The 27851-nt window shown below is 44.7% G+C and overlaps 2 protein-coding genes, 2 long non-coding RNA genes and 4 other non-coding genes across 9 annotated transcripts; 6 read left to right on the top strand and 2 right to left on the bottom strand.

The window, feature by feature from the left end:
• Positions 1-1108: 1108 nt before the first annotated feature.
• ints4 (integrator complex subunit 4) lies at positions 1109-13109 on the bottom strand. The gene is made up of 24 exons (XM_030380747.1): positions 12963-13109; positions 12147-12341; positions 11808-11925; positions 11539-11645; positions 11212-11326; positions 10418-10500; positions 9913-9963; positions 9698-9786; positions 9487-9607; positions 9072-9143; positions 8678-8852; positions 8037-8242; positions 7607-7749; positions 7406-7521; positions 6847-6980; positions 5718-5872; positions 5438-5531; positions 5149-5229; positions 4812-4942; positions 4621-4680; positions 4189-4348; positions 2874-3017; positions 1807-1927; positions 1109-1624 (listed from the first exon to the last, which is right to left on the bottom strand). The coding sequence occupies exons 1-24, from the start codon at positions 13014-13016 to the stop codon at positions 1449-1451; spliced, it is 2901 nt and encodes a 966-aa protein (XP_030236607.1). The 5' UTR covers positions 13017-13109; the 3' UTR covers positions 1109-1448.
• Positions 13110-14047: 938 nt separating this feature from the next.
• Positions 14048-14211, top strand: LOC115528994 (U1 spliceosomal RNA). Its single transcript, XR_003973424.1, has one exon. It is a non-coding gene; the product is annotated as a U1 spliceosomal RNA (small nuclear RNA).
• A 1607-nt stretch (positions 14212-15818) lies between these two features.
• Positions 15819-18325, top strand: LOC115561401 (uncharacterized). Its single transcript, XR_003979916.1, has 3 exons — positions 15819-16349; positions 17178-17274; positions 17446-18325. It is a non-coding gene; the product is annotated as an uncharacterized LOC115561401 (long non-coding RNA).
• On the top strand, positions 16670-16833 carry LOC115528990 (U1 spliceosomal RNA). Its single transcript, XR_003973420.1, has one exon. It is a non-coding gene; the product is annotated as a U1 spliceosomal RNA (small nuclear RNA).
• Positions 18326-18328: 3 nt separating the features above from the next.
• On the top strand, positions 18329-26716 carry LOC115561400 (uncharacterized). 2 transcript variants are annotated; one of them, XR_003979915.1, is made up of 4 exons: positions 18329-19005; positions 19834-19904; positions 26144-26326; positions 26595-26716. It is a non-coding gene; the product is annotated as an uncharacterized LOC115561400 (long non-coding RNA). The 2 variants fall into 2 exon arrangements; XR_003979914.1 differs by lacking the exons at positions 18329-19005; positions 19834-19904 and adding exons at positions 21305-21704; positions 22533-22749.
• LOC115528992 (U1 spliceosomal RNA) lies at positions 19326-19489 on the top strand. The gene has a single exon (XR_003973422.1). It is a non-coding gene; the product is annotated as a U1 spliceosomal RNA (small nuclear RNA).
• Positions 22025-22188, top strand: LOC115528993 (U1 spliceosomal RNA). The gene has a single exon (XR_003973423.1). It is a non-coding gene; the product is annotated as a U1 spliceosomal RNA (small nuclear RNA).
• Positions 26207-27830, bottom strand: LOC115561396 (uncharacterized). The gene is made up of 5 exons (XM_030381428.1): positions 27559-27830; positions 27283-27421; positions 26832-27207; positions 26544-26739; positions 26207-26342 (listed from the first exon to the last, which is right to left on the bottom strand). Exons 1-5 carry the CDS (start codon positions 27749-27751, stop codon positions 26299-26301), a joined length of 948 nt encoding a protein of 315 aa, XP_030237288.1. The 5' UTR covers positions 27752-27830; the 3' UTR covers positions 26207-26298.
• Between the last annotated feature and the right edge of the window lie 21 nt (positions 27831-27851).

Raw genomic sequence — 27851 nt, forward strand, 5'->3', positions numbered from 1 at the left:
TAAGTCTGCAGAGATTCGGACAGCCAAGAAGGGGGGGGGGGGGGGTGAGGATCGCGCATGTCTGGAGTGGAAGGGACAGAGGGAGTCCAAAGAGGAGGAGAGGGAGGATAGCAGAGTGTCTGTGGATAGTTGAGAGAATCGTTCGACAGAAGGTAGTGAAGACAGAACAGTTGAGGCAAACGTGAGGGAGAGCGAGATTTCAGGTCACGGCGGGTGGTGACAACGTGAGGAGTAGAGAGGAGGGAGGGAGAGGACTTCAAGGGGGGAGAAAAATTAAAGTGATGGTCAGACACAGGGAGCGCGGGGTAACCGAGAGAGCGGAGGTGCTCTAGGACCTCGTGACTATCAGGTCAAGTTGGTTCCCGGCCCTGTGTGGCAGGAGAATGGATCACTGGGATCAGTGTTCTGTTGGCTGACTGCAACACAACCAGAGCCAGCATCCACACAAGGTCTAACCCCTACCTGCTCCTTACTGAGCTGTCTCTGAACTGTCCAACCCCAACGTGCTCCTTACTGAGCTGTCTCTGAACTGTCCAACCCCTACCTGCTCCTTACTGAGCTGTCTCTGAACTGTCCAACCCCTACCTGCTCCTTACTGAGCTGTCTCTGAACTGTCCAACCCCAACGTGCTCCAGTCCTTACTGAGCTGTCTCTGAACTGTCCAACCCCTACATTCTCCTTACTGAGCCGTCTCTACTGTCTAACCCCTACATGCTCCTTACTTAACCGCGAGTGAGAGTGAGAGACACTAGCACAAAGGCCTGCAGGCACACAAACATGCATGCAGTTAGTCTGTTTCTCTATTACGGTCTCACTCTCTACCGGTTTTCCTGTCTTGTCCGTCTGTCTGTTTCGGTGTCTTTCTCCAGGTAGGTTTCCCTAACCGTCTGTGTCTACCTGTGTCTTACCTATTGGTCTAGCTTTATGTCTGTCCACCGGTCTTTCTCCTGTTTGTCTACTTGTCTGTCTGGTGTCTCCCTGTCTGCGTACCTACATTGCTGAGCACGGCCAGGTGAGAGATGAACTAAGTAATTCAGTCAATTCAAGTCTGTAATGCAAAGCTTTTAGGAGAATAGTTAGTATGAAATAAAATACAAGTGAACAATGCAACAATTTTCTTGCGTTGTTTATTTTTCAAGAAATTGTCTTCAGTATATAACAAATGTTGTACAAACAAATCCTCTACCCTGAAACTCTGCAGTAGGTACGAAGAGAAACAAACCAAATCAGGGTTTCTGCTCAGGGCCACTGGAACCCCTGGTTTCTGACCTGTGAGGATCTGGACCCATGTCCCAGGAGGCGAGTTGAGGTTCCTTCTGTCTGTGACGATACCAGTGACAGTATCGTCATACTGCGGGAATAACCCTTGAAAAAAATGTCCAATTCGTGAAATGTACGCTCAAATAGGATCAACGAGCAGGTTGGAAGCTCTTGGAGAACGGACTGTTTTAGCGGCGAGCCGGTTTGGGCATGATGAGGACTTTGACGCTCTTGCTGAAGGGGATCGTTCCTTCTATGGCGCCCTCCGGTGGTGGGAGGCTGTCTGTGCTGTCGGCCCAGCTTGGCTTGGAGGAGGTGGAGGAGCTGTATGCAAGGAGGAGGCTTACCTCCACGTGACCAGGGTCTACAAAAAGAGGGAAAAGGAGGACAGATCAGACTCAGAAGACAGGGTTCAGGGTTTTGTAATAATGGGATGAAACATCTGTGTTGTTGCTCTTTTCTGCGCCATGTTTACAAGTGCCGTTCTACTATCACCAGCTGTGTGTGTGTGTGTGAGAGAGTGTGAGTGATTGATTGTACACACACCTGTCCATGCAGAGTGGGACAGGTACACCTGGGTGATGAGTCGGTGCCGGTCAGGGCCTGGTTTCCTGAAGTCTCCTGGTTTGGGGGTGATCACATGTGCCTGTCCGTCGGGATACAGAACCTGGGCCGAGCACACGGTGATCATATCACTACAATGGAAAGCTAAAAACGCATCAACAAAAACTATATATTTCTGGGGCATATTTTAATCATCCGGGTGATAAATGGCTCTTTGCTTAAAGGATTTAAGACATAATATACAACCAGGTGCGAGTGTGATTAGCCGTTACAAGCCGTTTTAGAAATCGGCCTCTTCTGACATCACCAGTGGGCGTGTCCAAATAGATGTGTGCTGGACAGTCTACAAGCATACCCAGTGGACCCTAGCAAACGTTGCTCATCTATCCTTCTTACATCTAGGTGGACACTAGGGGTGGGAATCTCTTGGCACCTCACGATTCGATTTGATTCCGATTATGAGGTCACCGATTCGATTCTGAAGCGATTATCGATGCAACAATTTTTTTTATGTACATTTGCTAATCACTTCCTACTTTTGTGACAGATGAATTAACTTATCTAATATTTCATAAGAGAGAAAGCTTTTGTCACAAATATGACTTTCTATTAACGATGCAATATTCAATGCAGCTTGCATTATAACAAAATATGGAAGCATGCAAAAAATAGGTTCCAGTTTTATTTTCTTTCTAATCTTTCTTTTCTATGTCATTAAAGAAAAAGCGGCTCTTGAATTAGAAGGAGTTCTTGTGTCTAGCTTTTAGTTTGTGCGCATGCTATGTGTAGGCTGAATCGCAGATAGATTAAATGAAGATAAATTAAATAATTTTAAAATTACAAAAATTATCCTTCTCTGGCGAACAAAATGTTGCAGCAGGCAAAAAATAAATAAAAATATAATATATAGATTATTTTTCCCACCCCTAGTGGACACGCCCACTTGTGATGTCAGAAGAGGCAGATCTTCAAAGCTAAGATAATCACACTCTCACACCTTAAGACGGCAGTAAAACAGGGCGTTACGGGGGCAAAGGACCGCCACCCACCTGGACCTTGACCCGGCTCTGGGGGTCCTGGACGTGCTCCAGCGTGGCGTCGATGTCCAGCGCCACCACCAGGCCCGTGGTGAACTTCAGCGGGTTGTCCGACTCCCCCGTCGGCTCGATGATGGTGGCCGTGGCACGGTGCAGCTGTCGGCCAATAGGAGACGGCCGTTGAGGCTATGATATAAGTCTTGGCATGCATCGTCTAATCGATGTTTCATTTTGTTATTGTTTTAACTAAACTTCTCCTCAGAAGTGCTTTTCAGGGTATTAAATTGTATTTATATATTTTATAAGACAAGCCAAGGTCCATGCTTTTCATATATTTTGTTTACCTTTTGTGCATCGTGTATGGATATGCTAACAGTCTGCTGTGTGTTTTGGTGTGCTTTCCTGTTGGGGCAGGGGTTGGCGGTAGCATGCTAGCGTGTGTGTTGTGTTTCCAGATGCTAAATCCGTTGAGGCCAGTTTAGCGATAGTGTTTGTGTTGTATATCTGTGTGCAAAACTGTTGGGGGGAAAGGTAAGAAAATGTATGTGTGTACTGTGTATCTTTATGATGACCTTGTTGAGGCAAGGTTAGCGGTAGCAAGCTAGTGTGTACTGGCCGGGTATCTGTGGTCTAACCTGTATAGGTGGGGTTAGCGGTAGCATGCTAGTGTGTGTACTGGCCGGGTATCTGTGGTCTAACCTGTATAGGTGGGGTTAGCGGTAGCATGCTAGTGTGTGTACTGGCCGGGTATCTGTGGTCTAACTTGCATAGGTGGGGTTAGCGGTAGCATGCTAGTGTGTGTACTGGCAGGGTACCTGTTGTCTAACTTGCATAGGTGGGGTTAGCGGTAGCATGCTAGTGTGTGTACTGGCAGGGTATCTTGTCTAACTTGCATAGGTGGGGTTAGCGGTAGCATGCTAGTGTGTGTACTGGCAGGGTACCTGTTGTCCAACTTGCATAGGTGGGGTTAGCGGTAGCATGCTAGTGTGTGTACTGGCAGGGTATCTGTTGTCTAACTTGCATAGGTGGGGTTAGCGGTAGCATGCTAGTGTGTGTACTGGCAGGGTATCTGTTGTCCAACTTGCATAGGTGGGGTTAGCGGTAGCATGCTAGTGTGTGTACTGGCAGGGTACCTGTTGTCCAACTTGCATAGGTGGGGTTAGCGGTAATATGCTAGTGTGTGTACTGGCCGTGTATCTAGTCTAACCTGTATAGGCGGGGTTAGCAGTAGCAGGCAAGTGTGTGTATTGTATATCTGCATGCTAACCTGATTAGAGCAGGGTTAGCGGTATTCATGCTAGAGTCTATCGTATATCGTTATGCTAACCTGTTGGGGCAGCGTTAGCGGTAGCATGCTGCTCTGTCGCAGAGTGCTCTGTAGGATCTTTATGAGCTCCACCGTCTTGCAGGAGGAGAGTCGGGGCATCAGCTCAAGCAGCTTCCCCACAAAGCTCTCCTGGAAGTGGGGCAGCTCGGTGAGGAACTGCCTGGGGGGGACCAGAGAGGCAGTCAGCACTGTAGGCCAACTCGATCAACTTTATATGCTACTGGGAATTTACTTTCAGTAGAAGGAGGCCCAATCCCATATCTACCCCTTACCCCTCCCCCTTGTTTGAAGGGGTAAGGGGCAAGGGGAAGGCGTAAGGGGTAGAAACGAGATTGGGCCTAAGGCCCAATCTCATTTCTACCCCTTACCCCTTCAAAACAAGGGGGAGGGGTAAGGGTAAGGGGTAGAAATGGGATTGGGCCTTTGACTTACCTCTGAAAGGAATCTACTTCCTGGAGAAACTTGTCACAGCTGCTGACGAGAGGTTCTAACCTGAAAGGTAATGTGTGAAACAAACGTTTAGTAACACAGACAAGTCAGACAACACACTCACTTGCGGTAAATAAAAAAAATTACAGTCACAAAGTCTAAATACACGGAGAGAGGACCGAGCATGAGGATACCCTTTGCGTGTGCGTGCCGTCAGCACCAGCTGCAGGGCCCTGGCCTGCAGTCTGACGTGATGGACCGTGGCCACCTGTCTGCGCTCCAGACCGCTGTATACAAATTCAAGCTTGTAGGTCTCCTCCAGGATCTATACACGCAAACACACACACTGAATACATATTCACAAATCAACCTGTACTTTGCATACTGGGCAGTGCGGTGTGTGTGTGTGTGTGTGTGTGTGTGTGTGTGTGTGTGTGTGTGTGTGTGTGTGTGTGTGTGTGTGTGTGTGTGTGTGTGTGTGTGTGTGTGTGTGTGTGTGTGTGTGTGTGTGTGTGTGTGTGTGTACCCCACCTGCCGAGCAGCCGCCGTTGCCATGACGTTCTGTTTTAGGCAGAGGGGGACAGCCATGTTCCAGAACTTCTCCTGCAGGGCCTGGCACGGAGGGGTTAAAGGTCAAAATCTCCATTGTCCTTTTACTTTATGTGGCATACATTTGAATCTAAACGAGATGACCCAAATACTTCAGTTGCGGCGTGTTCAATGTGTATTGATGATGAACGTAAGGATGATGCAGTGTGTATTGCATGGCTGTTGATTCATGGCTGTGTGCCGGAGGTCATGGGTGCTTTGGTTTCTCCACCTTCATCAGCAGTAGCTGGCAGCGGAGGTAAGTGGCACAGAAGTCTGCAGCACCAGCCAGCTCCGTCTGGAGTTCCCCCAACCTCTGGAGGTCCCTACACACACACACGCACACACACACACACACACACCTAGTTCTTCAAAGAGGTTTGCATGCATGTTCTTTCATATCATCTTCACATTATATATGCCAACAGATATGACCGTCCAAGTGACTTTAGGCAGACTGCGCTCAGAGACACAGAACCATAAATCGGACGTTGGCCCCGTTTGGTCCGTACCGTATGGTGAAGTCCAGCAGGTCCTGGCTCCCGGGGGCCTCCAGGCTGTGGATGGTGTTGGTCCGGTTCAGGCTGTCCTGGAGGAAGACCTGGGCCGACTCCACCGACCCGGGGCCGGCCGCCGAGCCCACCAGCTCCACCCCGCGCCCCGCCAGCTAGGGGGACAGAGGGGTCAGCGCTGTGTGTGGGTGGAAGTGTGTGTGTGATGGTGTGTGTGTGTGTGTGTGTGTGTGTGTGTGTGTGTGTGTGTGTGTGTGTGTGTGTGTGTGTGTGTGTGTGTGTGTGTGTGTGTGTGTGTGTGTGTGTGTGTGTGTGTGTGTGTGTGTGTGTGTGTGGTGGTAGGGCTTTGACTCTGAACTACGTTATAGAATATAATTAGAATATCAAAAAATAAATCAATATTTAAGCTAATATTAGGCAGCCCGTAATATTCAAACCTGTTATGGGCATTATTTTTTTTAAATGCCTTTGCTTGGGCGCCGTTTTCAATTCAGCTTCCGAGGCTTTGTGAAATCGGTGAAGTTGTGAATCGCGTGCTCATTAGCAAGGCTATTATTGGTCATCTAGGCTCCTGTAGGGGGCGTTGCGTCCTGGTTTGCCAATGTAGTATTTTATAGCAACCCCGACAGCAGCCCCCGAGGAGGAGATCGAAATTTACACTCCTGACCATTTCAAAAGCAAAGTGTGGCGCTACTTTGTGTTTGAAAAAATACAGGGGGAAATAACCGGTAAGGATAAAGTAATATGTAGAATATATAGGACCAAACTGCTGGTTGTACCACGGGACAACCAGCAACTTGAGAGCCCACCTGTCTACACTACATCCCGGCAAGCTACAGTGAACTGATACACTGCCCTCTGGTGGACAAAACATATACAACTTAAGTTTTATACCAGGTCTTACTGAAGGCATTTAATTGTCAAAATATTATTACTAAATATTCGAATATTATTAAAAAAAAACGAACTTCGAATATGATTTTTGGGCAAAAGTCAAAGCCCTAGTTTGTGTGTGTGTGTGTGTGTGTGTGTGTGTGTGTGTGTGTGTGTGTGTGTGTGTGTGTGTGTGTGTGTGTGTGTGTGTGTGTGTGTGTGTGTGCGCGCGTGTGCGTGTGTGTGTGTTCCTCACCCGGAGTGCTGGGACCAGGTGGGACAGGCTGTCCCGGAGGTAGGCGTAGTGTCTGAAGGTGTGGTCGGAGAACAGGGAGGACATGGTGGGACAGGCCTGGGCTGCATTGAACACCAGCACCAGCACTGCAATATCTGGACACAGCGGAGGTCAAGGAACACACACACACACACACCGGTGGGAGAGAGACCCTCAACCCAGAGAACAGAGCCCGTGTCCCATTACGGGCCCTACCCCCTACCACAAGGTTTTGAACACTCACGGGGGGGTGTCCCAATGTTACCTGGGTATTGAAGTAGGTCTGTTTTACCTCTGCAGAAGGCCCTAGGAACTGAGAGAATCAGTTGCTGGCTCCGCGAGGGAGGTGTATAGAAGTATCCCAGAATGCATTGCGATTTTCCTTTGAACAATGGCCGCCAATGCGAAGAGCGCAAATAAACATAATCTTAATCCGTAACCAAACATGAACTATGTCTGCATAAGCCGTTGACATGTGTCAGTCTCGCTCCATATGCCGGGGCCGTTAGAGGACTGGGTGGGAGAGTATTCTGGAGGATACAAGCCGGGTCGTCCATGTCGGGTTCGGGCGTGTCGAAGTAGGGGTGTGTGCTGAGCAGCTCTGGGACCAGAGGCAGAACGAGCGTGGGATGTCTGGAGCCCAGGAACTTCAGACACCTGGGAGGGAAAACAGCACATCCGGTCAGAAAGACGGACGTGGGTCAAGAGAGAAACTGCTGCCTAGGCCAGGGTGAGTTCGTACTTCCAGACAGAGTTGCGGTCGGTGGGGTACTTGTTGAGGTTCTTCAGGAGCTCCAGCAGAGCCAGCTGGACACACTCTTTATTCGACACGTTGGTGTAGCAGATCAGCTCATGGAGCGCCTCTCTGATGTCCCGGGATTTGTCCTACACAAACACACACCTCTTCAGTATTTACGTGTGTGTGTGTGTTTACGTGTGTTAACGTGTGTGTGAGTGTGTGTTTACGTGTGTGTGTGTGTGTTTACGTGTGTTTGTGTGTGTGTGTGTGTGTGTGTTTACGTTTGTGTGTGTGTGTGTGTGTTTACGTGTGTGTGTGTGCGTGCGTGTGTGTGTTTACGCGCGTGTGTGTGTGTGTGTGTTAACGTCTGTGTGTCTGTTTGTGTTCACATGTGTGTGTGTGTGTATGTGCGTGCGTGTGTGTGCGTGCGTACCTCCAGCACGGCGAGCACTGTGTCCAGCTGGTCCTCCCGGAGGATGATGTTGGTGGAGATCTCCCGCAGCACGTGGATGGACTGCAGCCGGACCTCCTCGATCTCGTCGTTGAACATGTCCACCAGGAAGTCCAGGCACTTCTCCGCGAAGCTGGGGGACGACTGGGCCAGCAGGCTGAGCGCCTCCACCGCCGCGATGCGCACCTCTGCACCCGCCCGCCAATTGGAGAGGGACCAAGTCATGATAGTGTTATTTTAAACCTTAAACAAATCAAAATCAGACACACACACACACACGGATGCACTAACTGACAAACACACTTAGACGCTAACACTTAGAGAGACACACACACACACACACACACACACACACACACACACACACACACACACACACACACACACACACACACACACACACACACACACACACACACACACACACACGTTTGTGTGCTTGCAGGGATTCCTGCGAGGGTTCAGCTCCTCCTCCCGGGCTCAACGACAGCTGGACTAGCGATGGCAGTCTCACTGGACATGTCAAATCCACACTCTCCTGTGCCTCCCTCCTCCCACACCACTGGCCAATCACACCGCCTCTAAAGTCTCCCACACAGACAGACAGACAGACAGATCCGTACCGTACATCTCGTCCTCCAGGCCGTGCACGAAGGCCCCGCAGGCCCCTGAGGCGATCAGGTTGACGGCGTTGGTGTCAAGCCTCTCCTTGGGGGCGTCGTCCGCCCACTTCCTGCCGGAGGAGAACTCTCCGGACGCGTACAGCTCTTTGGCGCGCTCGTGGGCTGTGCGCTTCCTCTGTGGTGGGGAATGGGGGGGGGGGGGATTAGTCAGCCTGCACAGCCATAACTTGATCTTTGAAGTTTTCTTAGGACGCTCAGGATTTGCGTTTGTATTCGAGAGCATTTTTTTAAAAGATTTGTAAGAAAAGTTCAGTTCCCTTTGTGGGGAGATACTGGAATGTGCTACGGTGTTGTTGTTGTTGTTGTTGTTGTTGTTGAGGTCGGGAACGCTCACCCTCAGATCTGACATCAGCTTCTTGTCCAGCGTCTGTTCCAGGAAGTAATGGCTGACCTGCAGCATGGAGCCCTGAGAACACAGAGAAGATCAACCACCACGGAGCAAGCCGACCCTGGTCCTTAACGACCCATAACTGGGTTCAATGTCCACGCCCCACCTTCTCCTCAATGCCCTGTATTCACTGTCTAACCCCCACATGCTCCTCAATGCCCTGTATTCACTGTCTAACCCCTACATGCTCCTCAATGCCCTGTATTCACTGTCTAACCCCTACATGCTCCTCAATGCCCTGTATTCACTGTCTAACCCCCACATGCTCCTCAATGCCCTGTATTCACTGTCTAACCCCCACATGCTCCTCAATGCCCTGTATTCACTGTCTAACCCCGACTTGTACCATTGACTGTCTCACCAGTGTTTTTGCGGCCTGCACCCGGACCATCCAGGATCCGTCGTTGACCATGTGACTGATCTTCCCGAACGAGTCGTCTACCAGTCGGACCTCCTCATTGGACGATGGGATTGGCACAATGCTGGTTGGATGACGGCAAAGCAAAGCAATGAATCTGAAGCATTAAAACAGGGAGTACCATCTGTGGGACAGGGAGCATCGGGGCACTTACCTCTCTGGATACAGCTGGCTGAGGACCCACACCATCTGCACCGCAGCTGATCGCACCTGCTCGTAGTCATCAGACAGCAAGCGACAGGCCTGCACAGACACACACACACACACACACACATATGAATACACACACCGTAACACACACACACACACATTAACACGCACACAATGAATAACACATGCAAACATGAATACGAATACAGAGACACAGACCTGCTCGTATATAATCTGATTAATCTTCATTCCTCTCTCGTGGAGCTGCAGCTGAAAACAGAGCACAAACAATACGTCTTGTTAGGGCTCTTCCACATCTATAGTTGGGTAGACTCAGGGGTGAAGTGGATACTTTCTGTCATGTGGTTCAGTTAGCCCCCACACCGGACGTGGTTCGGCGAACAAAACATAGCATACAAATGCCTCACGGCCAACATATTAAATTAATATTTAATAATTGTATATGTTTTACCAGTGATCACGAGCAATCTATTTGCATAGTCATCCAACCATTTCAACGTGGGCTTTCACCTCCTCATCGAGGAAGTGTAAACTTATACCTGCCTATAACCTGGCTGAATTTTTTTTATTATTTCGAGTTCGCCAAACTGAACCGTAATATTTTGGGAACACTATTAAAACGGACCAAGCAGCTCAGGTGTGAAAACAGCCTCAGAGTATAACCAGTATAACCGGGGCCCAGTAGGCCGGAGGCGGGGATTACCATGGCCTTAATGGCTGCTGTGCGTACTCGGGGCTCCTGGTCACCAAAGTAGTCACTGATGACACTCTGGACATCCCTCAGCCCTGCCGACCAATTAGACGACAGAGATTAACAGACGACATCATACGTATAACACACCACACATACAGATCAGTAATTCACACTTTCCAACACACTCTGATACCCTCAACACCCCGACTGTATAACAGGCTGCTCGTAACACATTTCCGTTGATACACAGCTATGAACCCAAAACAACGTGAAGCACCGTAGCATGTGATTCACTGTAAATAGCATGCGTATGGCAAACAGCTTGGAATTGACTAATAACACAGCTTTGAACACACAAAAATTAAATCACAACCACAACTTAACGCCACACAGCAGGGTTGAGCGATTAATCGAATTTCAATCCCGATTTCTATTTTAGCGTCAAATGATCACAAAACTAATATAAATCAAGTCTTAGATTTTTATTTTTGTTTATTAAATGTATTATAGAAAGAACAGCTGGATACATATCTACATTATTATTAAATTTTTAAAAAAATATTTTGGACCATTTTGTGTATTTTTTTAAGTCGAAATTTTAAAGCTCTCAGTTACAAAGTATTTTTTGGGAGAGATATGCTGAATAAATCTATCATGTTTTCAAACTAATAATAATCGTGATTTCATTTTGACCAAAATAATCGTGATGATGATTTTTCCCATAATCAAGCAGCCCTACCACACAGCGAAATAACATGCAGCCATGTAAGGACCAGCGGAACAACGGCAGTGTGCGAGCGTACCACTCAGAGACGGGTGGGCCTCTCCGTCTCGGCTCAGAGGGGAGTCTACGGTGCCGAGGTGGCCCAGAACCTCCAGACACTTGTTCCTCACCCCAAAGTACGTGTCAGCCAGGTGCTGCTCACACATGGAGACAGAGACAGAGTGTGTTGAGTCTTAGGCCCAATCCCATTTCTACCCCTTACCCCTTCCCCTTACCCCTCCCCCTTGTTTTGAAGGGGTAAGGGGAAGGGGTAAGGGTTAGAAATGGGATTGGGCCTTAAATGATTGACCCAGTTTATGAAGTGAGCAGGTAAGTATGACCTTGATTGGTATGGGGGTGTCTTTACCTTGCAGGCCATCTCTATTAGCCTCTGTCTGACTGACAGGTTGTCAGGCAGACGAGAACCAATCACCAGCAGCGTGTCCATCAGCTGGGCGAGAACCTGGTGGGACTCTATGTGTGTCCACACACACACACACACACACACACACACACACACACACACACACACACACACACACACACACACACACACACACACACACACACACACTTAGAATTGCGTTGTTGTTGTATTTTTAACCTCAAGTAGCAGCAGAAGGAGGCGTGTCTTACTCTCTGTGGTGAGGGCATTGATGGCATCGTCTACAATACAGTCGGGGCTGAAGCCCTTGGTCTTGGAGAGGAGACCCAGCAGGGAGACGATTTTTAGCCTCACAGAGTTGTCCGTTTCCTGGGAGGGCAGAGCAGTTCAGTTAGCTCCAAATCACCACAAGATAACCAGGATCATGGCATTCAATGGCAATCTTCATCCTGCCCAACAGTTGTTTACGGCTCCTTCGTTTCTTCCTCATCATGTCTATTATTAAAGTAAAGTAGATTAAGCCACTCAAATCAAGGTGCCGTGTCAGTCATCAATTATTTGAAACCAGGTAGACACGTGAGGCTTCTTGCCTTGTAGTAGTGTTCCAGCAGGATTCGGATCACTCCCTCCACGCTGTCTGCCTCCACGGACTTGCGGGCGAACTGCAGCAGGTACTGCAATGCCTCGGTGGAGCCGGAGGCTTTGCACAGGTCGATGTGCAGAGCCGCGGACTTACTGGGCTTGGAGAGACGGAGCTTTTTCTGCGGCGCTTCCTCTGGGGGAATCTGACGACAAAAAAACACATCCACCCGAGGCCCAATATGTAAACACACACTCGAAATGCATATCCAAATGTTACGTGCGTTGTCCACAAATGTGTTTTAATTGCACTATAAACATGTCATAAAAGTCATTTTGGTCATTCTGAAGATATGACGTTCGCAGATACACCATGGTCTTCCTTAAGGTCTTCCTATCACACTTGCAAAGGGTAATTGATCTGAACAGATGATAGCGTAGTGATAAGCTGAAAGCCACAAAACAAATGTGTCATCATCATATGTATACATTCATAACACATTCATAACAAGTGGAACCACCACTAGAAATTCGCAAGAACCGAATACCTGTTTGTGGGAAGGGATCTTTCACACATGCTAACTATAACTACGAGTTTCCAATGAGTGGACTAAAACATTACTGTTAGTACTGTCTACTGCAGTTCGAGCCTTGTGTGACTATCAACTATATTATTGTTGGTAACTTCTGTTTTAATAAGTGACATGAGTATAAGAAGCATAGGAACAACGAGACGTTCAGCGATAGCTAGTGCAGTGTGGTTTGAACGTAAACCTATTGAAAACACGAATGACGAATGATGTAAAGGCCTTTAAAAAGGTTGCTACCTGAATCACTTTGGAATATTCCTCATAAACGCGCTTTTTTAGGTGCGCTGCCATGTCCAAAGCGGCAGAGACAAAACAAAGCTAAGCTAATTGGAGGGGCATATGTCCCTCTTCACGATCCGTAAGGACAAGTCTTCTTCTTCTTTTGAGTTTATTTGGCGGATGGCAAACCAATATGGTGCATTACCGCCACCTACTGTTTGTTTTAGAGCTTCGATGGAGGTTATACGTTATAAACTATGCAAAAGAACAAAAGTAAATAAACAAAATCATATAGATAGAAAACAACAGATTAAATTATAATCTGTCAAATAAACCTGTTGCTTTTAGATAACTCAATACATGTTTCCATGCTGGTGGTCTCAAGGACAAAGTCGAACATCTTCTCGCCGATATATTTCGCAGTGTGTTGCATTTGCGCCCTCTGCTGGGTTTAATTATTTGTTATATTTATCATTCTGAAGGAATATCAACCAGACATGTTCAGTTGTTTACCGATCCAAATTTACATTATCTCGATTAGACATGCCTCAATCAATCATAAACTATTTGAACTAATATACTTGTTAAATGTGCAACACTCTCAGCCAATCAAACGGTCATAATGACCGGTCAAGAGTGTGTAGGGTCAGTATCCTATCACAACGCTCCAGTGTCAGCAGCTACACAGACGCTCGAACAGTGCACTGCCGTTTCGCTCTTCCTGTGTCCTTCGAGAATATGAGAATGTAGAATGCTTATTTGCTGTAAGTGGGGGATTGAGTGTGAGATTCATCCTGACATTTGCTTAAATGGCCTCCCATTCAAGTTACGCGTCTACGAAGAGGACGACGTGTGTGCGGGTCACAAGGCCACGATTGTCGCGTTGCACGATGGGAAGACAACACAGTTATAGAAAACATTGTCTTCCAGTTTAACTTGTCCTGCTGACTTGGTTGATCTTTTTAAATTAAACTCAAAGTTCATTTGTGGTAAAAGGCGAAATGATTTTAACTATGATGGCATGGCAGTCGAAATGCTATGCAACCCGTCACTCACATGAGCACACGTGGGAGTGTGTGGACCGCCCTGCCCGTGTACAACTCATACTTACCTGGCAAGGGAGATACCATGATCAACAAGGTGGTTCACCCATAGCGAGGCTCAGTCATTGCACTTCGGCTGTGCTGACCCGTGCGAATTCCCCAAATGTGGGAATCTCGATTGCATAATTTGTGGTAGTGGGGGACTGCGTTCGCGCTCTCCCCTGATAAGAATGTAAAAAACAAACTATTATGTGTGAGATCGGCGTATCTGTGTGCGTTATTCACAAACAGCGTTTCTTTTTGTGAAACGCTCCTGAAGGTATTCTCCAAATGTGCAACACTCTCAGCCAATCAAACGCTCATAATTAGCGGTCAAGAGTGTGTAGAGTCAGTAGCCTATCACAACGCTCCAGTGTCTGCAGCTACACAGACGCTCAAACAGTGCACTGCCGTTTCGCTCTTCCTGTGTCCTTCGAGAATGTGAGAATGTAGAATGCTTATTTGCTGGAAGTGGGGGATTGAGTGTGAGATTCATCCTGACATTTGCTTAAATGGCCTCCCATTCCAGTTACACGTCTACGAAGAGGACGACGCCACGCACTTGACGCTCTCCGAGCGAGTTCAGCCGAATGGAAAAAGGTAAAAACATAAAAGTCACCACCGTTTCACCCGGTAAGAGTCGCATTCCTACTAATATTACTAACTAATATGTTCGGCTTGTGCTTCTCGTTCTCACCGAGTGCTTTTCATTCATCATATCTGTCGTACCTAGCTTATTAATGTATTTTTGCCCCTTTTTTCTTCCTACTCACTGCGGAGGCTACTTTGCCCTCATACAACCAGCCTCGTTCGCTTCATGTCAACAACTTAGCCATACAAAACTATGTTTTTTAAGGTAGGTTTATTAAATTACTTTTTCCGTGAATGAACTTGTTTATCTTTGGGTTTATTCATATGTTAATGTGCTGCCGATTTTTACTGTTGTGCTTGCTGTGTTCTTTGTATATATTTAGCAGATGCAATCATTCTTTTTCCAGTTCATGACATATCTTTATGCACCTTCTTGGAAACTACTTACTAATTACTTCCTTAATGTGCAAATCACCAATGTCACAACTCATCAAAATCTTGTTTTGTGTGTATATATATAGGCTATATGCACTCGTTACCTCTGTCACAGGCATAATAATTCTCTTGCACTACGAGCTTGATGCCTTTCACATTGATCTCCAGGACAAGGCTTTATATTCTATAATGTATATTTAATCTTTATCTTGGTTGTCATTGCTGTTTTAGATTTATATTTTAAGCTAATATTACAATTATTTATGTTTTTTTACACCTGTGTTTATAAACCTGTGACAACCTATTTTATTATTGAAAATGTGAGTTATTAAAAAAACCAAAATTGCACTCCAATAAACCTCTCTGACCTTTATTTTCATACAACAATTAACAGAATATAAAAAATCATAAACATGACAAGATAAGCCAGTCAATTCCTCATCCAGAACATTCCCCTATTACAGTAGCAACAACCATAAAGGTGATAAGCTGTACTTAAGCTCTGCTAAGGCACTTTTAATGTAAACAGATCCACACCAGTGATAGCTTTCCATACAGGTTGTTTTGCCTTTTTCAAACCTTTCAATGTGGAGTTTGCATGAGGGCAAAGGTTAAACTACTTTGTTTGTGTGGGGGGGGGGGGGTTGTAGCCGATAAGATTTTTTATTTATTTTTTTGGACGCACTATTTTGCGCTCCCCCTCTAGATGGCGCTCTAGGCGGCCGCCTAACCCGCCTGTAGGGAAGGCCGCCCCTGTATACAATATAAATATGAAAACAGATACAGACAGTCGATACAAATACAGCTCACCAGTCACACACAGTCATGATCAGATTCTGCCAATAGAGGGAGGTGTTTGATTGACAGGTGTCCGGTCTGCAATCTCTCCCATTGAAACTCTGCAAAGATGAGAAAAGTACTTATAATCCAATTTCAAAACTCATTAAACACATGCAAGGAAACCTGCTACAGTTCTAACGTAAACTATCATGGTTTCAGGCTTCAAATTTCTTTTTTCTTCTACATTAAGCAAATCATTGTCATTAATGTAGAAGAAAAAGAAATGTAGACAACGGCGGCCGCCCATTGGCTCGGAGTCTACACTCTTCTACACTTGCCGGCCGCTCATTGGCCAGGAGTCTACACTCTCCTCCGAAGTGTAGACAATGGCGGCCTCCCATTGGCGCGGGGTCTACAGTTCCCTAGAGCCTTCCCCCTCCCCGACGTTGGCACTTGACGCTCTCCGAGCGAGTTCAGCCGAATGGAAAAAGGTAAAAAGTCACCACCGTTTCACCCGGTAAGAGTCGCATTCCTACTAATATTACTAACTAATATGTTCGGCTTGTGCTTCTCGTTCCCACGACGTGTGTGCGGGTCACAAGGCCACGATTGTCGCGTTGCACGATGGGAAGACAACACGGTTATAGAATACATTGTCTTCCAGTTTAACTTGTCCTGCTGACTTGTTTGATCTTTTTAAATTAACCTCAAAGTTCATTTGTGGTAAAAGGCGAAATGATTTTAACTATGATCGCATGGCAGTCGAAATGCTATGCAACCCGTCACTCAAATGAGCACACGTGGGAGTGTGTGGACCGCCCTGCCCGTGTACAACTCATACTTACCTGGCAAGGGAGATACCATGATCAACAAGGTGGTTCACCCATAGCGAGGCTCAGCCATTGCACTTCGGCTGTGCTGACCCGTGCGAATTCCCCAAATGTGGGAATCTCGATTGCATAATTTGTGGTAGTGGGGGACTGCGTTCGCGCTCTCCCCTGATAAGAATGTAAAAAACAAACTATTATGTGTGAGATCGGCGTATCTGTGTGCGTTATTCACAAACAGCGATTCTTTTTGTGAAACGCTCCTGAACGTATTCTCCAAATGTGCAACACTCTCAGCCAATCAAACGCTCATAATTAGCGGTCAAGAGTGTGTAGAGTCAGTAGCCTATCACAACGCACCAGTGTCTGCAGCTACACAGACGCTCAAACAGTGCACTGCCGTTTCGCTCTTCCTGTGTCCTTCGAGAATGTGAGAATGTAGAATGCTTATTTGCTGGAAGTGGGGGATTGAGTGTGAGATTCATCCTGACATTTGCTTAAATGGCCTCCCATTCCAGTTACACGTCTACGAAGAGGACGACGCCACGCACTTGACGCTCTCCGAGCGAGTTCAGCCGAATGGAAAAAGGTAAAAAGTCACCACCGATTCACCCGGTAAGAGTCGCATTCCTACTAATATTACTAAGTAATATGTTCGGCTTGTGCTTCTCGTTCCCACCGAGTGCTTTTCATTCATCATATCTGTCGTACCTAGCTTATTAATGTATTTTTGCCCCTTTTTTCTTCCCACTCACTGCGGAGGCTAGTTTGCCCTAATACAACCAGCCTCGTTCGCTTCATGTCAACAACTTAGCCATACAAAACTATGTTTTTTAAGGTAGGTTTATTAAATTACTTTTTCCGTGAATGAACTTGTTTATCTTTGGGTTTATTCATATGTTAATGTGCTGCCGATTTTTACTGTTGTGCTTGCTGTGTTCTTTGTATATATTTAGCAGATGCAATCATTCTTTTTCCAGTTCATGACATATCTTTATGCACCTTCTTGGAAACTACTTACTAATTACTTCCTTAATGTGCAAATCACAAATGTCACAACTCATCAAAATCTTGTTTTGTGTGTATATATATAGGCTATATGCACTCGTTACCTCTGTCACAGGCATAATAATTCTCTTGCACTACGAGCTTGATGCCTTTCACATTGATCTCCAGGACAAGGCTTTATATTCTATAATGTATATTTAATCTTTATCTTGGTTGTCATTGCTGTTTTAGATTTATATTTTAAGCTAATATTACAATTATTTATGTTTTTTTACACCTGTGTTTATAAACCTGTGACAACCTATTTTATTATTGAAAATGTGAGTTATTAAAAAAACAAAAATTGCACTCCAATAAACCTCTCTGACCTTTATTTTCATACAACAATTAACAGAATATAAAAAATCATAAACATGACAAGATAAGCCAGTCAATTCCTCATCCAGAACATTCCCCTATTACAGTAGCAACAAACATAACGGTGATAAGCTGTACTTAAGCTCTGCTAAGGCACTTTTAATGTAAACAGATCCACACCAGTGATAGCTTTCCATACAGGTTGTTTTGCCTTTTTTAAACCTTTCAATGTGGAGTTTGCATGAGGGCAAAGGTTAAACTACTTTGCTTGTGTGGTGTTCAGAAAACAATATGGCTTTGAACACCACAAAAACAAAGTAAATCTGTATCATGCAGGATACAGATATTACAAAAGACAGGCAATTACACAGTATAATTGCAACCATAATTCTAAGTGAGTATACAGAAGATATGTACATATATACAGGTTTAATAAATAATATACAATATAAATATGAAAACAGATACAGACAGTCGATACAAATACAGCTCACCAGTCACACACAGTCATGATCAGATTCTGCCAATAGAGGGAGGTGTTTGATTGACAGGTGTCCGGTCTGCAATCTCTCCCATTGAAACTCTGCAAAGATGAGAAAAGTACCTATAATCCATTTTCAAAACTCATTAAACACATGCAAGGAAACCTGCTACAGTTCTAACGTAAACTATCATGGTTTCAGGCTTCAAATTTATTTTTTCTTCTACATTAAGCAAATCATTGTCATTAATGTAGAAGAAAAAGAAATGTAGACAACGGCGGCTGCCCATTGGCTCGGAGTCTACACTCTTCTACACATGCCGGCCGCTCATTGGCCAGGAGTCTACACTCTCCTCCGAAGTGTAGACAATGGCGGCCTCCCATTGGCGCGGAGTCTACAGTTCCCTAGAGCCTTCCCCCTCCCCGACGTTGGCAATTGACGCTCTCCGAGCGAGTTCAGCCGAATGGAAAAAGGTAAAAAGTCACCACCGTTTCACCCGGTGAGAGTCGCATTCCTACTAATATTACTAACTAATATGTTCGGCTTGTGCTTCTCGTTCCCACGACGTGTGTGCGGGTCACAAGGCCACGATTGTCGCGTTGCACGATGGGAAGACAACACGGTTATAGAAAACATTGTCCTCCAGTTTAACTTGTCCTGCTGACTTGGTTGATCTTTTTAAATTAACCTCAAAGTTCATTTGTGGTAAAAGGCGAAATGATTTTAACTATGATGGCATGGCAGTCGAAATGCTATGCAACCCGTCACTCACATGAGCACACGTGGGAGTGTGTGGACCGCCCTGCCCGTGTACAACTCATACTTACCTGGCAAGGGAGATACCATGATCAACAAGGTGGTTCACCCATAGCGAGGCTCAGCCATTGCACTTCGGCTGTGCTGACCCGTGCGAATTCCCCAAATGTGGGAATCTCGATTGCATAATTTGTGGTAGTGGGGGACTGCGTTCGCGCTCTCCCCTGGTAAGAATGTGAAAAACAAACTATTATGTGTGAGATCGGCGTATCTGTGTGCGTTATTCACAAACAGCGATTCTTTTTGTGAAACGCTCCTGAACGTATTCTCCAAATGTGCAACACTCTCAGCCAATCAAACGCTCATAATTAGCGGTCAAGAGTGTGTAGAGTCAGTAGCCTATCACAACGCTCCAGTGTCTGCAGCTACACAGACGCTCAAACAGTGCATTGCCGTTTCGCTCTTCCTGTGTCCTTCGAGAATGTGAGAATGTAGAATGCTTATTTGCTGGAAGTGGGGGATTGAGTGTGAGATTCATCCTGACATTTGCTTAAATGGCCTCCCATTCCAGTTACACGTCTACGAAGAGGACGACGCCACGCACTTGACGCTCTCCGAGCGAGTTCAGCCGAATGGAAAAAGGTAAAAAGTCACCACCGATTCACCCGGTAAGAGTCGCATTCCTACTAATATTACTAAGTAATATGTTCGGCTTGTGCTTCTCGTTCCCACCGAGTGCTTTTCATTCATCATAACTGTCGTACCTAGCTTATTAATGTATTTTTGCCCCTTTTTTCTTCCCACTCACTGCGGAGGCTATTTTGCCCTAATACAACCAGCCTCGTTCGCTTCATGTCAACAACTTAGCCATACAAAACTATGTTTTTTAAGGTAGGTTTATTAAATTACTTTTTCCGTGAATTAACTTGTTTATCTTTGGGTTTATTCATATGTTAATGTGTTGCCGATTTTTACTGTTGTGCTTGCTGTGTTCTTTGTATATATTTAGCAGATGCAATCATTCTTTTTCCAGTTCATGACATATCTTTATGCACCTTCTTGGAAACTACTTACTAATTACTTCCTTAATGTGCAAATCACAAATGTCACAACTCATCAAAATCTTGTTTTGTGTGTATATATATAGGCTATATGCACTCGTTACCTCTGTCACAGGCATAATAATTCTCTTGCACTACGAGCTTGATGCCTTTCACATTGATCTCCAGGACAAGGCTTTATATTCTATAATGTATATTTAATCTTTATCTTGGTTGTCATTGCTGTTTTAGATTTATATTTTAAGCTAATATTACAATTATTTATGTTTTTTTACACCTGTGTTTATAAACCTGTGACAACCTATTTTATTATTGAAAATGTGAGTTATTAAAAAAACAAAAATTGCACTCCAATAAACCTCTCTGACCTTTATTTTCATACAACAATTAACAGAATATAAAAAATCATAAACATGACATGATAAGCCAGTCAATTCCTCATCCAGAACATTCCCCTATTACAGTAGCAACAAACATAACGGTGATAAGCTGTACTTAAGCTCTGCTAAGGCACTTTTAATGTAAACAGATCCACACCAGTGATAGCTTTCCATACAGGTTGTTTTGCCTTTTTTAAACCTTTCAATGTGGAGTTTGCATGAGGGCAAAGGTTAAACTACTTTGCTTGTGTGGTGTTCAGAAAACAATATGGCTTTGAACACCACAAAAACAAAGTAAATCTGTATCATGCAGGATACAGATATTACAAAAGACAGGCAATTACACAGTATAATTGCAACCATAATTCTAAGTGAGTATACAGAAGATATGTACATATATACAGGTTTAATAAATAATATACAATATAAATATGAAAACAGATACAGACAGTCGATACAAATACAGCTCACCAGTCACACACAGTCATGATCAGATTCTGCCAATAGAGGGAGGTGTTTGATTGACAGGTCTGTATCATGCAGGGTACAGATATTACAAAAGACAGGCAATTACACCGGTCTGCAATCTCTCCCATTGAAACTCTGCAAAGATGAGAAAAGTACTTATAATCCATTTTCAAAACTCATTAAACACATGCAAGGAAACCTGCTACAGTTCTAACGTAAACTATCATGGTTTCAGGCTTCAAATTTCTTTTTTCTTCTACATTAAGCAAATCATTGTCATTAATGTAGAAGAAAAAGAAATGTAGACAACGGCGGCTGCCCATTGGCTCGGAGTCTACACTCTTCTACACTTGCCGGCCGCTCATTGGCCAGGAGTCTACACTCTCCTCCGAAGTGTAAACAATGGCGGCCTCCCATTGGCGCGGAGTCTACAGTTCCCTAGAGCCTTCCCCCTCCCCGACGTTGGCACTTGACGCTCTCCGAGCGAGTTCAGCCGAATGGAAAAAGGTAAAAAGTCACCACCGTTTCACCCGGTAAGAGTCGCATTCCTACTAATATTACCAACTAATATGTTCGGCTTGTGCTTCTCGTTCCCACGACGTGTGTGCGGGTCACAAGGCCACGATTGTCGCGTTGCACGATGGGAAGACAACACGGTTATAGAAAACATTGTCTTCCAGTTTAACTTGTCCTGCTGACTTGGTTGATCTTTTTAAATTAACCTCAAAGTTCATTTGTGGTAAAAGGCGAAATAATTTTAACTATGATGGCATGGCAGTCGAAATGCTATGCAACCCGTCACTCACATGAGCACACGTGGGAGTGTGTGGACCGCCCTGCCCGTGTACAACTCATACTTACCTGGCAAGGGAGATACCATGATCAACAAGGTGGTTCACCCATAGCGAGGCTCAGCCATTGCACTTCGGCTGTGCTGACCCGTGCGAATTCCCCAAATGTGGGAATCTCGATTGCATAATTTGTGGTAGTGGGGGACTGCGTTCGCGCTCTCCCCTGATAAGAATGTGAAAAACAAACTATTATGTGTGAGATCGGCGTATCTGTGTGCGTTATTCACAAACAGCGATTCTTTTTGTGAAACGCTCCTGAACGTATTCTCCAAATGTGCAACACTCTCAGCCAATCAAACGCTCATAATTAGCGGTCAAGAGTGTGTAGAGCCAGTAGCCTATCACAACGCTCCAGTGTCTGCAGCTACACAGACGCTCAAACAGTGCACTGCCGTTTCGCTCTTCTTGTGTCCTTCGAGAATGTGAGAATGTAGAATGCTTATTTGCTGGAAGTGGGGGATTGAGTGTGAGATTTATCCTGACATTTGCTTAAATGGCCTCCCATTCCAGTTACACGTCTACGAAGAGGACGACGCCACGCACTTGACGCTCTCCGAGCGAGTTCAGCCGAATGGCTTTCATTCATCATATCTGTCGTACCTAGCTTATTAATGTATTTTTGCCCCTTTTTTCTTCCCACTCACTGCGGAGGCTACTTTGCCCTAATACAACCAGCCTCGTTCGCTTCATGTCAACCACTTAGCCATACAAAACTATGTTTTTTAAGGTAGGTTTATTAAATGACTTTTTCCGTGAATGAACTTGTTTATCTTTGGGTTTATTCATATGTTAATGTGCTGCCGATTTTTACTGTTGTGCTTGCTGTGTTCTTTGTATATATTTAGCAGATGCAATCATTCTTTTTCCAGTTCATGACATATCTTTATGCACCCTCTTGGAAACTACTTACTACTTACTTCCTTAATGTGCAAATCACAAATGTCGCAACTCATCAAAATCATGTTTTGTGTGTATATATATAGGCTATATGCACTCGTTACCTCTGTCACAGGCATAATAATTCTCTTGCACTGCGAGCTTGATGCCTTTTACATTGATCTCCAGGACAAGGCTTTATGTTCTATAATGTATATTTAATCTTTATCTTGGTTGTCATTGCTGTTTTAGATTTAGATTTTGAGCTAATATTACAATTATTTATGTTTTTTTACACCTGTGTTTATAAACCTGTGACAACCTATTTTTTTATTGAAAATGTGAGTTATTAAAAAAACAAAAATTGCACTCCAATAAACCTTTCTGACCTTTATTTTCATACAACAATTAACAGAATATAAAAAATCATAAACATGACAAGATAAGACAGTCAATTCCTCATCCAGAACATTCCCCTATTACAGTAGCAACAAACATAAAGGTGATAAGCTGTACTTAAGCTCTGCTAAGGCACTTTTAATGTAAACAGATCCACACCAGTGATAGCTTTCCATACAGGTTGTTTTGCCTTTTTTAAACCTTTCAATGTGGAGTTTGCATGAGGGCTAAGGTTAAACTACTTTGTTTGTGTGGTGTTCAGAAAACAATATGGCTTTGAACACCATAAAAACAAAGTAAATCTGTATCATGCAGGGTACAGATATTACAAAAGACAGGCAATTACACAGTATAATTGCAACCATAATTCTAAGTGAGTATACAGAAGATATGTACATATATACAGGTTTAATAAATAATATACAATATAAATATGAAAACAGATACAGACAGTCGATACAAATACAGCTCACCAGTCACACACAGTCATGATCAGATTCTGCCAATAGAGGGAGGTGTTTGATTGACAGGTGTCTGGCCTACAATCTCTCCCATTGAAACTCTGCAATGATGAGAAAAGTAGTTATAATCCATTATCAAAACTCATAAAACACATGCAAGGAAACCTGCTACAGTTCTAACGTAAACTATCATGGTTTCAGGCTTCAAATTTATTTTTTCTTCTACATTAAGCAAATCATTGTCATTAATGTAGAAGAAAAAGAAATGTAGACAACGGCGGCCGCCCATTGGCTCGGAGTCTACACTTGTCTACACTTGCCGGCCGCTCATTGGACCGTGGCGACGTGCAAACCCCTGAGCAATTCATTGTCATTAATGTAGAAGAAAAAAAAAATTGAAGCCTGAAACCATGATAGTTTACGTTAGAACTGTAGCAGGTTTCCTTGCATGTGTTTTATGAGTTATGAAAAAGGTTTATAAGTACTTTTCTCATCTCTGCAGAGTTTCAATGGGAGAGATTGTAGACCGGACACCTGTCAATCAAACACCTCCCTCTATTGGCAGAATCTGATCATGACTGTGTGTGACTGGTGAGCTGTATTTGTATCGACTGTCTGTATCTGTTTTCATATTTATATTGTATATTATTTATTAAACCTGTATATATGTACATATCTTCTGTATACTCACTTAGAATTATGGTTGCAATTATACTGTGTAATTGCCTGTCTTTTGTAATATCTGTATCCTGCATGATACAGATTTACTTTGTTTTTATGGTGTTCAAAGCCATATTGTTTTCTGAACACCACACAAACAAAGTAGTTTAACCTTTGCCCTCATGCAAACTCCACATTGAAAGGTTAAAAAAAGGCAAAACAACCTGTATGGAAAGCTATCACTGGTGTGGATCTGTTTACATTAAAAGTGCCTTAGCAGAGCTTAAGTACAGCTTATCACCTTTATGTTTGTTGCTACTGTAATAGGGGAATGTTCTGGATGAGGAATTGACTGTCTTGTCATGTTTATGAATTTTTATATTCTGTTAATTGTTGTATGAAAATAAAGGTCAGAGAGGTTTATTGGAGTGCAATTTGTTTTTTTAATAACTCACATTTTCAATAATAAAATAGGTTGTCACAGGTTTATAAACACAGGTGTAAAAAAACATTAATAATTGTAATATTAGCTTAAAATCTAAATCTAAAACAGCAATGACAACCAAGATAAAGATTAAATATACATTATAGAATATAAAGCCTTGTCCTGGAGATCAATGTAAACAGTGTCACGATCCTACTGTTGGGTAAGGTTAAGCTGGTTGGTAACTGGTGGTCATGGTAACGGTGGGAGTGGCTCCCTTGATTGGTTGATTGGGGTCACCTGGGGGATCCAAGATGGTGGATATACACAGCATGGTGGCCAGTGGTTACAGCCCCGGCAGGATAAGACTTTGTAAAGCCATTCACCCAGATGCCAGTACACTCCAGAGCTAAGGAGTCCAACGGGGGACGTGACCACCCCTTCACCGTCTTTGTTTGTCAAGTGTTTGTCTAAACATGTAAACCAAAACTGAACGAGACAGCTACCGTTCACCACAACGCTTGGGCTATCTCCATAGCAAGAGAGAGAAGGACCAGCGCTCACCAGGAACCCAGGTGAGTCACTACACACGTGCCCCGGAAGCTAGTTGCCTACCAGCTGTGGTTATACCACGTATGTGTCTCGACTCCTGCCTAGACAGAGAGCCGGTTTTCCCTAGATACCAGTGGGGTCGTGACAAAGGCATCAAGCTCGTAGTGCAAGAGAATTATTATGCCTGTGACAGAGGTAACAAGTGCATATAGCCTATATATATATACACACACAAAACAAGATTTTGATCAGTTTTGACATTTGTGATTTGCACATTAAGGAAGTAATTAGTAAGTAGTTTCCAAGAAGGTGCATAAAGATATGTCATGAACTGGAAAAAGAATGATTGCATCTGCTAAATATATACAAAGAACACAGCAAGCACAACAGTAAAAACACCTCTAAAATATAAAATTCAAACAGTGAGAAATAAGGTGCATAGTGAAATATAATACAAAACGAATGATTGTGTCTGTCAAATATTAATATATATAATATATACAATGAGCCCAGTGTCAGAGCATTCAAGCGCTGCTCTAAGGGGCCTGGGACTGATAGGCCAGAAGCTCGTCTTCTGGCCCCGTCCGTGTGCGGCCTCTCATCCGGGAGCTCTGCAGCGGGAGGTAGGCTGGTGCTGGTGACGCTCTGCGGACGCTGGAGGATAGACAAACCTCGATCCGTCACGTTTGTGGCTGAGAAGGCTCCTGTCTCCTTATGAACTCAGCAACAGATTTGTTGTTCATTTTCAGGATGGGAATCCCTAGATTGCTGATTTCAGCGTCATCCACGGTCACTCTCTGTTGCACCCGCTGGTAGAGTGTGGTGATCTGGTGCTTGAGAGGGGAGCCGCGAGCCTTTTTCCTGCAGTCCGGGTGAAGCCAGAGCTGTTTAACGATGCAGTACATCAGCCGGTTCTTCCTGGAGTCAAGCAGGTGGGCGGGAGAGACACTGAGGACAATGAGGACAAAAGCTTAGGAAGCCACAAGGATCATATTGGGTTGAAACAGAAATAAAGAATAATCCTTAAAGGGTGCCTTTTAACCAGTTTTATTTTAAACTGATTTAAAGTTTTATATTCAATAAATGTACAGTTATATGAGCTTAATGTTGATCTGTGAATGGCATCGATAAAATAAAAAAATGATTTACCTTGTCCTTCAAAAGTGGTGAGAGCCTCTGAAAACAATGTATCATGCCAAGGTGACAGGGATGTTGCTGTCGGAGGGGCCACTGAAGCAGACGCTGACGCTGACGGAGGAACCACTGACGCCGACGGAGGAACCACTGTTTCAGATGGGACAGGACCAGACAAGGACGAAGATGGTACAGCTGCAGTAGGGGCTTTCTGAGGAGAGTTTCACAAATTACAGTTAAAGTACAGCGAAGTAGTTTTGTCTTATGAACTGCATTCTGCTTTTGAGTAACACCTCAACCTACCTGTTTCTCTTTGTCGAGAATAAATCTCCTGAAGCGCTTCAGTGCCTTGGAGCTGATGTCCTCCTCCTTCATTCCAAGCCACTGGCGAACAGAAGAGAAAGCCTCCTCTGCCATCTTCCTCTCTTGGGCACTGCCAGCTTGAGGGTCGGCATTAAGGCACTTGTGCAGGCTGTACCACTGCCACATCTCCTGAAAGGTGAAGGACTTAAAGCGACCCTGTCCATAAATGGCCCTGTCCACATTTTTCTCCAGGTGGCAGGAGACTGAGGGGAAAAACTCCACATAACGGAGGAGACAGTCCTTCACCCAGTCATTCTCCCTGGTTCCTCCTGTCCTGCCCGGGTCCTGGCTCTCCGCAATATGGCGGTCAAGCAGACTGAAACACACAGAACATGACGTTAAAGTAAGAAATAACGACTTAATGTGATTCTCTGTAGTGAAATATACTCACTATTTTAAGTAGCCCACATCATTCGCTACCAGCCACATGAAGCTTTGGCCAGCATATTTCCCAAAGGGAATAACCAGCTGGCCAAGGTAGAGCTTCTTTGAGGGCCTGGTAGTAGTGACGAGCCGGCATCTCCTTTTTGCTGAAGAGTAAGACATTGGAATGGTTATTCTTAACTAATTCAGTTTATAAGCTCTAGCACACAGGTCAGGTCAGGTGTAAAGTGGAAATGGTTCATATGCCCATCGTGCTACTGGGATAATAATTCAGATTTATTACCTTCATCACAAGCCATCTGAAGGTCCTTGGGACCGGCGCTGGCTTGGAAGCCTTTGGGCCTGTGAAAGGCCCTGGCCTCTTTGGTTGCCTTCAGGACACATTGCTGCCTGTCCAGGGGCACAGTGGGGTACAGAATGGGCAGCAATGCACAGAAGCGGCTATACTTCTTGAGGAGACTCAAGAAGTTTGGCATGTCTTCAAAAACTTTAACAAACTTTTACAGATGCACCATTGAGAGCATCCTCTCAGGCTGCATCACTGCCTGGTATGGTAGCTGCTCCGCTGCCGACCGC

This window comes from Gadus morhua, chromosome 16 (assembly GCF_902167405.1).
Source record: "Gadus morhua chromosome 16, gadMor3.0, whole genome shotgun sequence".
NCBI classification, from domain to species: Eukaryota; Metazoa; Chordata; class Actinopteri; order Gadiformes; family Gadidae; genus Gadus; species Gadus morhua.

Bases quoted from the DNA above. Each gene is read 5' to 3' on its own strand.
- ints4 (XM_030380747.1), bottom strand. From the start codon at position 13,016: ATGGCAGCGCACCTAAAAAAGCGCGTTTATGAGGAATATTCCAAAGTG. The intron at 8,243-8,677 runs GTACGGATCTGT...GGGCGGGTGCAG, and splicing joins CCTGGAGGACGAGATGTACG to AGGTGCGCATCGCGGCGGTG. The intron at 6,981-7,405 runs GTATCCTCCAGA...CGCTGTGTCCAG, and splicing joins CGACATGGACGACCCGGCTT to ATATTGCAGTGCTGGTGCTG.
- LOC115561396 (XM_030381428.1), bottom strand. From the start codon at position 27,751: ATGCCAAACTTCTTGAGTCTCCTCAAGAAGTATAGCCGCTTCTGTGCA. The intron at 27,422-27,558 runs GTAATAAATCTG...CTTACTCTTCAG, and splicing joins TCAGATGGCTTGTGATGAAG to CAAAAAGGAGATGCCGGCTC. The intron at 26,343-26,543 runs GTAAATCATTTT...CATTGTCCTCAG, and splicing joins CACCACTTTTGAAGGACAAG to TGTCTCTCCCGCCCACCTGC.